The following is a 17,411-nucleotide window of genomic DNA, read 5'->3' as shown; positions in this document are numbered from 1 at the left end:
ACCAGCAAATCAAATCAAATCAAGCTTTATTTATATAGCACATTTCAGACATGAATGCAATGCCCAGTGTTAAAACATAAATAAAAAAAAAGGAAATTAAAAAGGGAAATATTTACTACACAACAAACATAAGAGTATAAAACACTAGAGAATAACAATAAAACTGAAAGACTAAAAAGCACTCTAAGGAAAAGCATAATTAAACAGGTGTGTTTTAAAATCTCTTTTGAATATGTCCACAGTTTCGCCCCCCTTTGGTTTTCTGGCAGGCTATTCTAGAGGCTGGGAGCATAGGAACTAAAGGCTGCCTCTTGGTCCTAGGCTTTGGGATAGTTAAAAGGCCAGTGCACAGACGCAGGCATGGACAGATGCGTAAAGAGAATTTCTCCAACACAGAGGAGCATGTCAACTCGGGATTGCTACTGGTTAACTAGCTACTAGTAAACAGTGGTTGTCGCGACTTATCGAGGTTTCAAGAGTCACTGCTGCAGTTTGCATCCTATGTAAAAGGTGGACTACAGTGGAATTGGACAATGACTGTTTATAAACTCAGCAAAAAAAGAAACCTCACTGTTAACTGCATTTATTTTTAGCAAACTTAACATGTGTAAATATTTGTATGAACATAAGATTCAACAACTGAGACATAAACTGAACAAGTTCCACAGACATGTGACTAACATAAATGGAATAATGTGTCCCTGAACAAAGGGGGGGGGGGGGGGGGGGGGTCAAAATCAAAAGTAACAGTCAGTATCTGGTGTGGCCACCAGCTGCATTAAGTACTGCAGTGCATCTCCTCCTCATGGACTGCACCAGATTTGCCAGTTCTTGCTGTGAGATGTTACCCCACTTCCACCAAGGCACCTGCAAGTTCCCGGACATTTCTGGGGGGAATGGCCCTAGCCCTCACCCTCCGATCCAATAGGTCCCAGACATGCTCAATAGGATTGAGATCCGGGCTCTTTGCTGGCCATGGCCTGTCTTGCAGGAAATCACGCACAGAATGAGCGATATGGCTGGTGGCATTGTCATGCTGGAGGGTCATGTCAGGATGAGCCTGCAGGAAGGGTACCACATGAGGGAGGAGGATGTCTTCCCTGTAACGCACAGCGTTGAGATTGCCTGCAATGACAACAAGCTCAGTCCGATGATGCTGTGACACACCGCCCCAGACCATGACGGACCCTCCACCTCCAAATTGACCCCGCTCCAGAGTACAGGCCTCGGTGTAACGCTCATTCCTTCGACAATAAACGTGAATCCGACCATCACTCCTGGTGAGACAAAACTGCAACTCGTCAGTGAAGAGCACTTTTTGCCAGTCCTGTCTGGTTCAGCGACAGTGGGTTTGTGCCCGTAGGCAACGTTGATGCCGGTGATGTCTGGTGAGGACCTGTCTTACAACAGGCCTACAAGCCCTCAGTCCAGCCTCTCTCAGCCTATTGCGGACAGTTTGAGCACTGATGGAGGGATTGTGCGTTCCTGGTGTAACTCGGGCAGTTGTTGTAGCCATCCTGTACCTGTTCCGCAGGTGTGATGTTTGGATGTACCGATCCTGTCTAGGTGTTGTTACACATGGTCTGCCACTGCGAGGGCGATCAGCAGTCTGTCCTGTCTCCCTGTAGCGCTGTTTTAGGCGTCTCACAGTACGGACATTGCAATTTATTGCCCTGGCCACATCTGCAGTCCTCATGCCTCCTTGCAGCATGCCTAAGGCACGTTCACGCAGATGAGCAGGGACCCTGGGCATCTTTCTTTTGGTGTTTTTCAGAGTCAGTAGAAAGGCCTCTTTAATGTTTTAAGTTTTCATAACTGTGACCTTAATTGCCTACCGTCTGTTAGCTGTTAGTGTCTTAATGTCCGTTCCACAGGTGCATGTTAATTAATTGTTTATGGGTCATTGAAAAAGCATGGGAAACGGTGTTTAAACCCTTTACAATGAAGATCTGTGAAGTTATTTGGATTTTTACGAATTATCTTTGAAAGACAGGGTCCTGAGGTTAGTAACTCTGACGTTTTCGATTATTAGTAGGCACATAGTCTCTAATGATGATGACATTTTATAGCTGCATGCTTGTTGTAGAGCCGGTTTATTCTTGGACCGCTCCAAAGCCACAACGCTGTCTAACCATAACCTGTTCTACAAGCTTCATAACGACCCTCGATATTATCAAAGCATTCTTTTTTCTCCAAACATAAAGCAGTTTTATCTAACAGTGTTTTAGAAATGACTTAGTTCTCTCAGACTCAGCTTTAGTGATCATCTGAGCTGTATCTTGTTTGCCCTTGTTACATTTGTCGTTCTGCCCCTGAGCAAGGCAGTGCTGAGCAAGGCAGTGCTTGGATGTCGATTAAGGCAACAAAACATGTCTATGAAGTCTATTCCAATTTTTATTCGGATGTGTTTTGTGTATAGTACAAGCAACCACTTTGTCTTTAGTCAAATACAATTGACTGTTAAGACACAGTACCCGTCAAAAGTTTGGACACACCTGCTCATTCAAGAGTTTTTCTTTATTTTTACTATTGCATACTGTCTTAACAGTCAATTGTATTTGGCTAGTGAAGACATCAAAACTATGAAATAACACATATGGAATCATGTAGTAACCAAAAAAGTGTTAAACAAATCAAAATATATTTTATATTTGAGATTCTTCAAAGTAACCACCCTTTTCCTTGATGACAGTTTCGCACACTCTTGGCATTCTCTCAACCAGCTTCACCTGGAATGTTTTTCCAACAGTCGAAGAAGTTCGCACTTTTGCTGAGCATTTGTTGGCTACTTTTCCTTCACTCTGCGGTCCACCTCTCCTTCAAGACTGTTGGAAAAACATTCCAGGTGAAGCTGGTTGAGAGAATGCCAAGAGTGTGCAAAGCTGTCATCAAGGTTACTACATGATTCCATATGTGTTATTTCATAGTTTTGTTGTCTTCACTAGCCAAATACAATTGACTGTTAACATAGTTGTGGTGGGCGTCCGGAGTGGCGGTGGAGATTCTGGTTCAAGTCCAGGCTCTGTCACAGCCGGCCGCGACCGGGAGACCCATAGGGCGGCGCACATTTGGCTCAGTGTCGTCCGGGTTAGGGGAGGTTTTGGCCGGCAGGGATGTTTTTGTCCCAAACTTCTCTGTTGACAGAATTGTATGCTCTCATCTCTGGGTAACCTCAGGTCACATGGTTGAGAGCTTTTGACATCATTTGGACAGACAGTAGAGAGGCTGATTATGGGTTTGTGCCATGGTGAAATCATGATGCACTATAGGCCCTGTTCAAATGCTGTAGAAATGCTATATTAGGTTATCACTGATCTCACAACATTGGATAGGTGACAACATGGGTTCCTTATTGATACAGCACTGTAGCTTTCACCCACTCAGTCACATCAGATCAGTGATTTATTTGAGAGAAGAAAGGGAGGGAATGACACATTTCTAAAGTATTCAAGCAGGGCCCATGCCAAGCTACGACGTGGCTCTGATGTGAACTTTGACCAGATGGGATGAGGCAGGCTATAGGCTATCAGGGCGGGTGCGTGGCTTCTGATACCAACTAGGTGTGGTGAAATGGGTGGTGTCAGTGAACAGTGTGATAGACGTGCTGCTGTGTGTTTGCGCATGCCACTGAGCTCCATTAGCCAGTTGGCAGCCACAGATCGATCAGCAGGATGTTTGCCACTTCCTCTGTCCTTTCAGACATTAGTTACTTTTCACAATGAGGGAATATTGGCATACGTAGAGCCTGGAGTTTTTCCCCAGTGAAGTCGGTTACTTAGTCAGGAAAGACTCCTGGAGTTTATTATAATTAGGACCAGGAATTTTCCTGACCAGGTTACCCAATCAACTTCAGGGCCCAGAGACAAAGGGGAATCTCAAAAGTCCATCTCTGATTCCTTAGGTAGACCTCCTCCCATTGACTCACCACCACGACCACCTCAAAACATTAAAGGGAAGTGATGCAAGCAGTGGTGGAGCAGATTGGAGGATCCTGTCCTCAGACTTCCCCCTTCAATGCTCACTTCTTACTCCATTCCTTCCTTTTTGAGAATGAGGCAAGGAGAGAGAAAACGCGAGGAGAGAGAACGCGAGGAGCCCTACTATGAATCAGGAAATAACTTTTAAGACCTCTCCCCCAAAGTTGAGTTTCTCTCTCTCACCTCCGCATGCAGTCCAGGGCTCGTGTGAAGTAATCCTTGTTGAGCTGGTGCTCGTCTCTCAGCAGGGCACACTGCTCCAGGGTTACAGACATCGACGTCCTGTCTTTGGCACTTTTACAGCTGGTGAACCTGATCCCGTTCAGCCGTCGGCAGATCTGGACCAAGAATGATGCAGAAAAAAAACCATCTCAATAACGTCAACAAAAACAAACTATTTTAAACAGAAAAGTACCCTGGAAACTCCATTGGGAATTCAAGGAAAACATGTTTTTGTTCTTCTGAAACAAAAATTCACTTCGAAAGTGAAAGTGCATTACTTTCTATACAGCTGCTTATATGATGTTTCCCAAGCTACATTCCTTTTCAGGCTCAGCTAATTCCAGAGACCAGGGAGGGAAAGAGAAGGAAGCTCATAGTTACAACCAGAACAGATCTGCTTTCATTTTCCAAAGACTGACTGAAGTCTTTGGAAATACCAGAGGAATCATTAGCCACATACCAGAGGAATAATTAGCTGGAAAGGAATGTGTGTGTTCAACCTTTACTCCTTTATCAATAGTGTTATTAAGCATGTGTTTGTGTGGAGTTCCGGTTTGGTTTGGCTGGATACAGTTTATGATATAAATCGGTCACGTGTAGCTTCCATTGGTGCTCTATGCCCACCTATGTGATTAGGTAATTGGATGCCCATTCTCTAGGAGATTTCCCCTAAATGATTAGGATTATTTGGTGCCTTGCATGGTCTTCTGCCAGATGTCGAAGATGTTTCTAAAGTCTTCACTGTAGCAGGTGCATTGCATTCCCAAGTTCAAAACATCTCCTCAGGGCACCAATGTATCAACCTCCATAAGTAGGGACATTAGCAGGGTGACAAGTTTGCATGAATGACGTCAAGCCAGACGTACAAGAATGGATCCACATGTTATACATCTTATGCTATCCTCACCGTTCCAGCGAGCCACAGTATCTCCACATTCTTCCTCTTCTTCGTCACTACATTCTGGCCCAGGGTTCCAAGTAAATCTTTCAAGTCCGTCTGCGTTTGAAAACATGGCAGACCTGTGAAAGGAAACAAAAAGCGAGTTGGCTTTGGTTGGTTCGTTTGGCTGCTCGACAGAGCTGTAACAGGAAGGAGTTGTGTGTGTGTGTGTGTGTGTGTGTGTGTGTGTGTGTGTGTTTGTGTGTGTTTGTGTGTGTTTGTGTTTGTGTGTGTGTGTGTGTGTGTGTTCATGCGACAGGAAGGATATGCAGGTATTGATAAGATAAAGATACAGTTCACTGACAACGAGAATGAGGACATCTATGGAAACAGATGGATGAAAGGAGCTGTTGTGTGGAACAACAACAATAACATCATCACAAACGTAGATCTCTGTGGTCGTGTATCTGTCTGCAAATCTGACCCACATGGGTGTATTTTACAGGAGCTGAATTGATGATAGACGGGAAATGGAAATACTGGGGGGTGTGTGTGCGTGTGTGTGTGTGTGTGTGTGTGTGTGTGTGTGTGTGTTGGACTGTAAAATAAAGACACATTGTATCTTATGTCTGTAATAAAACTACACTGAGTGTACAAAACATTATGCTCTTTCCATGACATAGACTGACCAGGTGAATCCAGGTGAAAGCTATGATCCCTTATTGATGTCACTTGTTCAATCCACTTCAATCAGTGTAGATGAAGGGGAGGAGACAGGTTAATGAAGGATTTTTAAGCCTTGAGACAATTGAGACATGGATTGTGCGTGCGTGTCATTCAGAGGGTGAATGGGCAAGACAAAAGATTTAAGTGCCTTTGAACGGGGGATGGAATTATGTGCCAGGCGCACCGGTTTGTGTCAAGAACTGGAAGGTTTCAACAGTTTCCCGTGTAAATCAAGAATGGTCCACCACCCAAAGGACATCCAGCCAACTTGACACCTGTGGGAAGCATTGGAGTCAACATGGGCCAGCATCCCTGAGGAACGCTTTCGACACCTTGTTGAGTCCATGCCCCGACGATTTGAAGCTGTTCTGAGGGCAAAAGGCGGGGAGTGCAATTCAATATTAGGAAGATGTTCTTAATGTTTTGTACACTCAGTGTATGTTGCTTATATACAAATGGGCATGGATCGTTACAATATACAGAACTCATTTTCTTCTGTGGGATGAAGTCAAAATGTGTTCTATAAAAAAGCAAGATGGATACTATTGCATGATGATTGATGACATTTATATACTTCTGATGTTTTGATGTTGAAGTTGCAGCACTTACATTCTGATGGCACCTTATCGCTTAGTGATTTGTAATAACTGTCTAAAATCTCAAAGTTCCTCTGGTTTATCCTCTCTTGCAAAGAGATGTCTCCGAATCTGTACAGGGAGAATGAGAACATGAAAGGACAAGTTAATCTGTACAGGGAGAATGAGAGCCTGAAAGGACAAGTTAATCTGTACAGGGAGAATGAGAACATGAAAGGACAAGTTAATCTGTACAGGGAGAATGAGAACATGAAAGGACAAGTTAATCTGTACAGGGAGAATGAGAGCCTGAAAGGACAAGTTAATCTGTACAGGGAGAAAGAGAGTCTACAGTAAACATGTTGTCCCCCACGACAACAGGTCCTTATGAGAAAATTGTTGGTCATGAGAGGCTACATACATGAATCACATTTTATGACGGAACAGGAGACATGCTTGTTCAGTTTGGAATGTCAGTTGATTACTATAGCAACCCCCGTTACGGTAATCAGTGTGATTTTGTAAATGCCGGATCTCTATGGCTTGGCGCATCGTTCACCCAAGTCTGAGATATCACGTGTGAGGAATGTCCTAATGGACGGAGACAGATCCACAGACCCCTCCACAATGAAAGTACGGGTCAGTGAGACTGATCGTGTGCATTCCATAACTGACTTAGGTTTGGCAGTCTTGAAATGATTGCAGTAAATTACCACCAACACTGTTTCTTTCTGAATGTGAGCCTAACATCATGGCCACGATAACATGTCTCAAACCAGGCTTACTGGCTGGATAGAAACAATCCTTTTCGATGCTCCAAAGGCGATAACATTACACTGGTGACAATGACCTTGGGAGCATGATGGGAAATGACTCTATAGACAGCATCATCTCATCCAAAACAAACAGTTTTTCTCCCATAGTGTGTAACAGAAGAAACTGAGGGATCGGTAAAGGCTGGTTGATTGAACTTCTACTTTAGTCAAAATGTCACTTAATCATGAATAGGAGAATAAGTGAACATTTGTAACTAAAGTGGAAGATATGATTCGCCTGTAAAAGACAAAAGTGTTCCGGTACCTGTCTGCTATTGTCTGCTGTTCGTTGATTCCCACGTTGAAGAGCACCGGGTAAACCTGCAATGCCTTGCCCTCTTTGATCTCATGGGGTAACGTCTGGAAGGCCAGCCGTGGTAATGGCACTTCTACAGTATAATGGTCGCTGGAGGGAGTTAGGCGGGAGGGAGAGAGGGAAGGAGAGAGGGATAGGAAGGGAGAATAGGAGGACGGGAAAGAGAAAGTGAGTTGGAGGTACGAAGGAAGGAAGGAAGGAAGGAAGGAAGGAAGGAAGGAAGGAAGGAAGGAAGGAAGGAGCGAAGAGTGAAAGAGAAAGTGTAAACAGAGATTTGATATGCGTGGACATCAAGACATCACATATCAACTATGAAGCACTTCTCACCCATTCTTTTAACGCTTCAAATCTGAGCACAAGCCTGAACAGAGGCTTGGTGGAGTCTGAAGTTACAGTAAGTAGGATGGCGTGATGTCCACACAACTTTCACTGGGCCTTGACATGGCAGTGATTAGCTTGGTCTGATAGTATTACATGACTATTTATTACCCATCTGACAGGTTTACTGGTTAGCAGCACATGTCAGCAAATGTGTTGTAACTCCCGTAACTGAGATACAGGATCAGTTGTTTAACCAAACACAGTCAGGCTTAAGTGGAATATTTCCAAATAATGATACGAGTCACGACCTATCAAATACAGGTGTTTTATTATTACAATCGACTTGAAGTAGATTAGCCTGGATAACTGGAAATGGCTCACTGTAAGTCATGTGGAAGCTAACCTATTCATTATTGTCAGATGGAAAATAAAATGTTTTTAAGGACTTTTTAACCCTGGTTACCTCCCAAATTCGCTGCAGTATGTCTACTGCTTTCGGGATAAGTAGACTACCATCTACACCACCTCAATCAGTAGGTAGAATTGGTGAAATAGGAAAAGCTTAATCTCGGTAAACCCAGAACTAAAGTCTCATGTAATTGGTCAGCGGCTCGATTAAGTTCTGGATCCATACGTGTTAAGAGAAGAGATGCTAGAACGAGGAGCGGAACCAGAACGAGGAGCTCCACCCTCTCTATTTGCAAGTTGCAGGCCAAATGTGCCCTCCCCTTTCTTTTTTGGGATTTTCCCCCCCCTTTTTTTAACTCCCCAATTTCGTGGTATCCAATTGGTAGTAGTTACAGTCTTGTCTCATCGCTGCAAGGTCGAGAGCCATGCGTCCTCCGAAACATCCTCTTGACACAGTGCGTCCTCATATCTAACCCAGAAGCCAGCCGCACCAATGTGTCAGAGGAAACACCGTACACCTGGCGACCTGGTCCGCCACAGGAGTCACTTGTGTGCAATGAGACAAGGATATCCCTGCCGGCCAAACCCTCCCTAACCCGGACAACTGTGCATCGCCCCATGGGCCTCCCGGTCGCGGCCGGCTGCAACAAAGCCTGGGCTCAAACCCAGAATCTCTGGTGGCACAGCTAGCACCGCGATGCAGTGCCTTAGACCACTGCGCCACCCAGGGGGTGCTTTATAAATTTGAAAGATGCTAACACCTGCGAAATCGTGATTTGTCCAACTAACCAGTGACGAAAAACCCAAACACAGGAACTACAGCTACTCATTATCCCACCCATCCAATTTCTTCCCGACAAATTATACGGTACCAGTTATGTTTACAGAGATCTGTCCAAGAGAGAATAGGGAAAGCTATACACCTGATACACCTGATAAAATAATTAGCCAAGTTGGATCAATAATAATGTATTACTCTGTATTTTAGTATGATATGATGTATGAAGTCCCCAAGCTGATCTCTAAAAAAAACTATGACACACTATGTAATCTCCCTTGTAATGACAAAACCACTGGTTAAAGGATGCTGGGTAATAGAGTCTCACCGCCTGCCGATGACTACAGGTTGCAGGTCACAGGGGTCGTCTGTCTTGGCCTGGGTGATCTTGAAGGCCACCCGGTGCAGGTCTGAGATGCCCACCTCCATGTCCTCCAGCATGCCAATCTCCTCACCTGTAACAGCAAAACCAATTTGTCAATTAGAGGTTACTTCCTGTTCACTTGAAGTAGACAATCTGTTCTGGTCATAGTAGGAGAAATACACTGGGCAACAAAATGGGCAATAGGGCCCAGCTGCATAAAACACCTTAAGTTAATTTTCCCCTTATCATTTCCCTTAAAGTTTCCTTAACTTTAAGTTAGTTGCACAAATACTTTTAAGGTGAATTCCCTCTTAAATTAAGTGAAAAGTTAAGGGTGCCCACGAGGTCCCATAACTGCTTCATTCAGTATGGATATCAATGTAAACAGCATTTAAGGAGGTGATTGTTGCTTAAATCTGCCCTGGTTACAAAAGGAAAACATCAACCAGCTAGCTACTTAGCTAAACAATGGAAGATTAACAATTCATAGCTACAAAGCTAGCTGGCTAGTTAGCTAGATACTCTGTAAACTAGCTTGACATACTAGAAAGTAATATAAACAAGTTTAGAAGAAAGTAACTACATGAAAAGTGGTTTGTTATCTTCTGAGGCATTTAAAAAAAATGTTGTCTTGATCGTAAAAGTGCTATCTCTTTGATGAGACTTTAAGTCAGTGAATCAGGCCATCTCCATGGTAACCAGATAATCTTTCTGCAGTACATGCCTTCAAACTATTCCTTACAAAAATGTACCATGGTACCACTATGGTACTTTCATTCATAACCATGGTAATCCTATTGTATTTTCACTAATACCATGGTACAGTCTTAATCTTGGAAATGTACCATGGTTTTAGCCTTGAAGTATGATGGTACTACCATGGAATTACAATTGTACCTAAATATGACCATGGTATTGCATAATTTATTTCATGGTATAGATCTGAATCATGGAAATGTACCATGGTTTTAGCTTTGAAGTATGATGGTACTGCCATGCACCTAAATAATACCATGGAATTGCCTAATTTATACAATGGTATAGATGTGGATCAATTATCAAATGGTACCATCTTTATTAATTGTGCGTTACTGTATAAAAGCATGTTATACAACTTCCTGTACTCTTTGTTAGTCTTGAAGGACCTTTCACATTGGGTAATCCTTTAGGTAAAAGTAACCCTTAGACACAAATCTCGGATGAGCTTACCTTCCCTCAATCCTAAACTCCACTGTTAGGGGTGGAAATGCAAAAACAGACCTTAGATCAGTGTGTAAGACAGTTGACCTTTGACCCCACTAGAGTACTCACTGTAGGTGCTGAGCAGGCTTTCGAACTGTGCCACCAGGCCCACTAGGTGTAGCTGCCTGAGGAAGCCCTTATCCTCCATCCCCGCGTACAGCCTCATGACGAAACCACACGCCAACGCAGCTAGCTGTACACACACACACACACACACACACACACACACACACACACACACACACACACACACACACACACAGAGGGTTCAATCAAAAAGCAACACGGCACACAACATAATTTATTCACATCATCCATTTATATTATTATCTCTGTATCCAGTTGGGCAAAGGGTAAGGCATTCACACTAGGGCAGTCCCTGCCCCAAAAAAACCTTGGTCGACCGAAAGTCGTCTGTTCTTTCGACCAATCAATTGGTCTACATTTTTTTACGTGTATTTTTCCATATAAAGACATATATGTGTTTCAATAAAATCAACAGCATTGAGCTTGTCTGATGCTTTAAGCTTACTGTTTGATTAAATAACACACAAATTACTCAAGAGTAATTTCTCAGAGATCTTGGAGAAAAAAACCTTAACCTGACCCAACCATTCTCCTCTCGCTTCTGCTGGATTTCGCAGATTCGTCCGTTACTTTCCTGAAGTTGCCGGTAATAAGCTACAAGAGGAGTCTGCAACCTTTCTCATGTGGAATGCCAATCTATCTTACCCTTTCTACTGATCTGTGTGCCACTTATAGTTTTTCTATGCACATTTACGTGGAAGACTTTCATTTAATTTATAATAATGTCTTCATTGCGGCCTGCAAAAAAAAAAATATCATGATAAAAAAATATCCTATGAATCACATGGCTATGCATGGCCTGTCTGCAACGAACTTGAAACATTGTATCAACTGTAAACTTGGTCTGGCTGGAAGCTAATGCTATTGAACTTGCAACATTGTATAAAATATTCTGGGGCCCTTAGAGTTTCCAGTGAGCTCGAGACAGACACAGCTGTAGGGTATTTGTGCACGGGATTAGATGCAGTGCTTGACTTGGGCAGGAGCTCACCGGAGCTGAGTAGCAGCATCTAGAATGTTCTAATGCTTGCGAATATTATGTCAAAAGTATTGTGGAGCTCCTGCCCCTAAATATAAAACAGTACCAGCACCCAAAATGAGTACCGGAACCTATTTAAGTCCAAGTCAAGCACTGATAAGGAGTAATCAGGTAGGCCTACTTTATGATGTTTCCACTGGATGAGAGCATTACATTTTTCCCTTTCACGCTGAGTGGTCACCAAAAGGGAGAGAGCTGGAAAGATTTTTCAAATACATTGAGGAACTATTGTCATTCTCAATGGATGTAAAACCAAAAAAAAGACAGTTTGCTTGCTGTTTGAGGTGAAGAAAACATTACTTCGAGAAGCTCCACAGCTCATTAGGGGTGGTGTATTAAGCCAATCAGAAATACTATCAGATCCCCAAATGGGCACATTTATATGCCTACATTTGCAGGCGTATATACTTCTATGCACAATCAGATGCGTGTCCTTACTCAACATTGACAGGAACGCTCCAAACAAAACTATTCAATGGAATGAAATAAACCAAAACGTGTTTCTCACAAGTGTAGCATAGGTTGTGCGCTCTGCAAACAATGTCTCCACTCAGACAATGAGAACAGGAAGACTGGAATAATAATATATTGGATGCATTAACAGAAATTACCATAACCAAACAAACATTCTATATTAGAAATTATAGGAATTAATGATGGCAAATGTACTACTGGTGATATATGAATTGAAACAGGATATACACTAACAACCAACCGTAAACAATTCACACAATCAAGTTGTGAAAAATGAATGTGCACAAATTGGCGGAAGAGAGCTCATTCTGGAGAGAGAAGTGCATTGTGCATCTGGGTGCTGCATGGTCAATCCGACGTCTGCATCGGCCATGCAGCATTTACGGCGATACGGCCCCTGCAGAAGTCAAGGCATTCATACTTCTTGCGCTTCACGGAGCAGTGAAGAGCTGTTGTGAAGGAAGTTGTCAAGGAAGTGAGTTTGTGTTTATACAGGATGTACCGGCTCCAACTACCGTCAACCAATCATGTGTCATGACGTTGCCTCTTTGGGTACAGCGAGCACAGTTGACCCCCCTCCCTCTGCACCAGGCCTTTTCTATGCACCATCCCCCGACCTCTATACTTCTGACACCAGGCTAAGTGAGTGCGGTCATAAATTCCGAAGGAGAATGTCCTGCCTCATGTCCACAGTTTTGAGACATAGTGGGTTTTGTATAGAGAACAAAGGATTCTTCCACCTCACAGAATTGGAGAACCAAACTACATTTATGTTCTGGAGAAGGTATAAAAGATCGGTGAAGAATCCAGCTACGAACTGGTCCATTTGGTACAATTTTATGAAACTCATGAGAGACAATACGGCCATATTACCATAATAATGTTTATATACTAGCCTCAGCTAGGAGACTTACATCTAAATGGTTGTATAAAATTAATGAATAAGGATAGAACTGTTTGTGATATTGTGTAATGTGATTTTGGACTGTTTAATGATTTAAACTCCAATTCCCTTTGGAGTCTTAACTAAGTCATCGGCACGCCCCCAGGGACACAGACAGGACCTGGCGTCATGTGACAGCCTTTTCTACGTTCAGTATATAAACCCCCCACCCAGGGTTTCTTCCTTAGACCAGCTTACCTCGATAACGAGAGGGCCAAGATTGGACCATGCATCCCTCTACTGAACTTTAACAATACCACGTGGTTAAACTCTTAGACTATCAATACCGACAGAAAAATAACAAGTCTTAAGTATTTATTACTAGTCTGCAGCTAGGAATTCGGTATCATTGAATGCGACAACTGCCAGAAACATCCATTCTATAACGACATGAATGAATGTCACTCTGAACTATCCATCCTAACCACGAGAGAGAGAGAGAGAGCGCGGAAAACTCTCCAACAGAACGACCTTTCCAACAAAGATCCCGACAACACACTGAGCGTAAATATATATATTGATTGCAATTGTTCCCGAATGAGTGAGCGTTCATGTGCAAAGGATTAGCATTTCAATTGTTAATATTTATCAACTCTGTAGTGTCTCCTCAGCTGATCCCCCCCACTCCCCTTTTGTTTAACAAGCCACCATGCCGGTTTAGCCCACTAGGGCACATTCCTCTACCATTTCTTTGTGACAATATCTGTTTGTTTTGCATTTCTGTTGAATTATTTAGTTTAGTAAATAAATGATTTTAAGACAATTGACGTATGGATGACTCATAGTGGAGACTGGGTTCGTGCAGATAACCAACAATTTACGACGTTTGGAATGAGACTGACGAGGTAAATAACACATCATTAATGGGGAGACAAATCGATCAGATATTATAATATCTGAAAGTTATATTAGGAAAATGAATACTTTGTAATCTGAATATTTTCCTTGGTGCCCCGACCTTCAAGTTAATTACAGTTACATGATTAATCAGTTTAATCGCGTAATAATAATTACAGAGAGTTATTTGATAAAAATAAGTCTTCAGTTTTAATAATGCCCAAAGACACGACACATGTCAATGCACAGCTATACAACGCCCTCTGCATTGTTACAACATTTAAGAGGCGCATGGCGATGTGGTACAGAGCTCGATTTGGCCTCAGCATGACTCTGGAGGCTCCATAATTGCCTCACACCTTCCATATGGAGCCTCCGACCACATTTTCAGATCAAACATAAATTGGCTTTTAGTCTAGGCCTTCACAATGGATTAGTTCACTGAGATGGGCACAATTATATTCGTCTTTGTGTAATTACAGAAATCCTTGGCAAAAAATAAATGCAGAGGTACATGTCATTCCAGTCAACTAATGGGGGTCAGCCCTAATTCACACAAAAGCCTACCGCCCAACTGTGGACTGAGTTGACCCCCTGCTGCAGAGATTATGTATGGACCATTATGGCATTCTAAGGCATTATCAGCTGATAAAAGACCTGTTTATCTAGGTCACAAGTTAATTCAAACAATCTCTGAATGTAATTTTCCTGCAAGTAGTCTGAGCTGCTGCCGGATCAGTTTCAAAGACTTGCTGGATCACTTCCAATTACTGCATATGCTAGGATTAGGAGCAGTGTTTCAGTAGAAACATAGTCAGTGAAATGCTAACTAATCTCTTGTGTAAATTATGTAAACAAACACATGCCGTTGAATGGTTGTTTGATACTGTACATCATAACTAGCTCCTTAACAGCTGAAAAACGTTGCCATTGGTTAGAGAGCCTTGACAGACAAATCAATTGCAACAAATATCTATAGGCTGTTTCCAAAGTGGAGTCCTCATTTCACAGGTGGCCACCTACCGCCTGACTGAAGACCACATCCCTCCTCTGCTTGAGGAACAGTCCCTGGGGGATGCTGCAGGCCGCCTCCTGCAGCAGGACGAAGGTCATGGCCCTCCTGGCCCGCACCACCACCTCCGCGACGCACTCCTTCAACCTCACAACCAGGGGGCAGAGCTGCTCCCGCCAATCCCCTTCTGCAACATACAGAGAGAGATGACAGGAGAAGACATGAGAACCATACATTACACAGACTATGTTGGAATCTTGATGTGTCCTGATTTCTCTACATCTTTAGTTGTGCTGATTAAGGAGCCTAGAAATGCATCAGCATTAAAGACGATGAGAATAGTTGATGAAAATGTTAAGTTGCCATCCTGAAGAATTATTCAAAACTTCAGTTACGGTATGTTCTCCAAGGGCTGGGAATCCTTTCAGTGGTTTGTTTAAATGTTTGAGAAATGTTTTGCAGCTGGTTGCAGCTCTAACACATCTGATCTAGTTGCATATTTGTAACAATATACCTTTGTTTGTTCATAGTTTAGATAGTTTGGACAGTTTGGACAGTTTGTTTAGCTTCTAGGGTCTCCAATTTAGAAACAATTGTGGATTCAAAACTGATTCGAAGCAGACATCTGTCAAACATCAGTGGGGTCAAGGCAGGGGTCAAGGCAGAAAGTCCATCCAGTTTTAGTCACTGAGGTTTGAGAATGTAGTGGTCAAGTGTGTGAATGACTGTTGGATACTGTAGTATGAACCCAAGAGGCTGGTGTTCCATAATGACTGTTGGATACTGCAGTATGAACCCAAGAGGCTGGTGTTTCATAATGACTGTTGGATACTGCAGTATGAACCCAAGAGGCTGGTGTTTCATAATGACTGTTGGATACTGCAGTATGAACCCAAGAGGCTGGTGTTTCATAATGACTGTTGGATACTGCAGTATGAACCCAAGAGGCTGGTGTTTCATAATGACTGTTGGATACTACAGTAGGAACCCAAGAGGCTGGTGTTCCATAATGACTGTTGGATACTGCAGTAGGAACCCAAGAGGCTGGTGTTTCCAGTCACCAGTCCGGTGCCACCTCTGCCGGCTCCACACACCAGGCCTCCAGTGCGCCTCCCCAGCCGGTACGTCCTGTGCCGGCTCCACGCACCAGGCCTCCAGTGCGCCTCCCCAGCCCGGTACGTCCTGTGCCTGCTACCTGCACTCGCCCTGAAGTGCGTTTCACCAGTCCGGTGCCAACTGTGCCGGCTCTACGCACCAGGCCTCCAGTGCGCCTCCCCAGCCCGGTACGTCCTGTGCCGGCTCCACGCACCAGGCCTCCAGTGCGCCTCCCCAGCCAGTACGTCCTGTGCCGGCTCCACGCACCAGGCCTCCAGTGCGCCTCCCCAGTCTGGTACGACCTGTGCCTGCTCCCCGCACTCGCCCTGAAGTGCATGTCACCAGTCCTGTGCCACCTGTGCCGGCTCCACGCACCAGGCCTCGAGTGCGCCTCTACAGCCCGGAACCTCCAGCGACGGTTTACAGTCCAGAGCTTCCAGCGACGGTTCACAGTCCAGAGCTTCCATCGACGGTTCACAGTCCGGAGCTTCCAGCGACGGTTCACAGTCCGGAGCTTCCAGCAACGGTCAACGTCCCGGAGCTTCCAGTGACGGTCAACGGTCCGGAGCTTCCAGTGACGATCCACGGCCTGGAGCTTCCTGCGCCGGTGCCATGGCCAGAGCCTTCTTCTGCGACGGTGCCCAGTCCAGGCACAGCGTCCAGTCCCGCTCCAAGGCTGGAGCCTTCCTCTGCGCCGGTGCCCAGTCCAGGCATGGTGTCTAGTCCCACTCCAAGGCTGGAGCCTTCCTCTGCGCCGGTGCCCAGTCCAGGAACGGTGGCCAACCCAGCTCCATGGCCGGAGCCCTCCTCTGCCCCGGTGCCCAGTCCAGGCACAGTGTCCAGTCCCGCTCCAAGGCCGGAGCCTTCCTCTGCGCCGGTGCCCAGACCAGGCACGGTGTCCAGTCCCGCTCCAGGGTCGGAGCCTTCCTCTGTGCCGGTGTCCAGTCCCGCTCCAGGGCTGGAGCCATCCTCTGTGACGGTGCCCAGTCCAGGCACGGCAGCCAACACAGCTCCATGGCCGGAGCCTTCCTCTGCGCCGGTGCCCAGTCCAGGCACGGCGTCCCACCCAGCTCCATGGCCGGAGCCCTCCTCTGCACCGGTGCCCAGTTCAGGCACGGCATCCAGTACCGCTCCAAGGCCGGAGCCTTCCTCTGCGCCGATGCCCAGTCTAGGCACGGCGTTCAGCCCGGCATCATGGCTGGATCCGGGGTCTGGGCGGGGGCTACAACCCGCACCGGAGCCGCCACCGACACTAGTCAACCCCCCTACCCTCCCCATTTGGTTTCAGGTTTTGCGGCCG

At 44.8% G+C, this 17,411-nt stretch overlaps 1 protein-coding gene across 8 annotated transcripts in view; it reads right to left on the bottom strand.

Moving 5' to 3' along the window:
• LOC115202250 (type II inositol 3,4-bisphosphate 4-phosphatase) overlaps positions 1–17,411 on the bottom strand; it is a 200,972-nt gene that overhangs the window by 11,183 nt on the left and 172,378 nt on the right. For all 8 annotated transcript variants that reach the window (XM_029766256.1, XM_029766259.1, XM_029766258.1 and 5 more), the window contains 7 exons: positions 15,028–15,203; positions 10,694–10,817; positions 9,347–9,473; positions 7,461–7,601; positions 6,415–6,512; positions 5,107–5,219; positions 4,161–4,315 (listed from right to left, as the gene is read on the bottom strand). In XM_029766256.1, the coding sequence (XP_029622116.1) occupies positions 4,161–4,315; positions 5,107–5,219; positions 6,415–6,512; positions 7,461–7,601; positions 9,347–9,473; positions 10,694–10,817; positions 15,028–15,203 (934 nt within the window). The remainder of the gene's footprint in view (positions 1–4,160; positions 4,316–5,106; positions 5,220–6,414; positions 6,513–7,460; positions 7,602–9,346; positions 9,474–10,693; positions 10,818–15,027; positions 15,204–17,411) is intronic.

Source organism: Salmo trutta, chromosome 11 (assembly GCF_901001165.1).
Source record: "Salmo trutta chromosome 11, fSalTru1.1, whole genome shotgun sequence".
Classification (NCBI taxonomy): Eukaryota; Metazoa; Chordata; class Actinopteri; order Salmoniformes; family Salmonidae; genus Salmo; species Salmo trutta.
The sequence above is the reverse complement of the archived record's forward strand: the minus strand, read 5'-3'. Positions and strand labels throughout refer to the sequence as shown.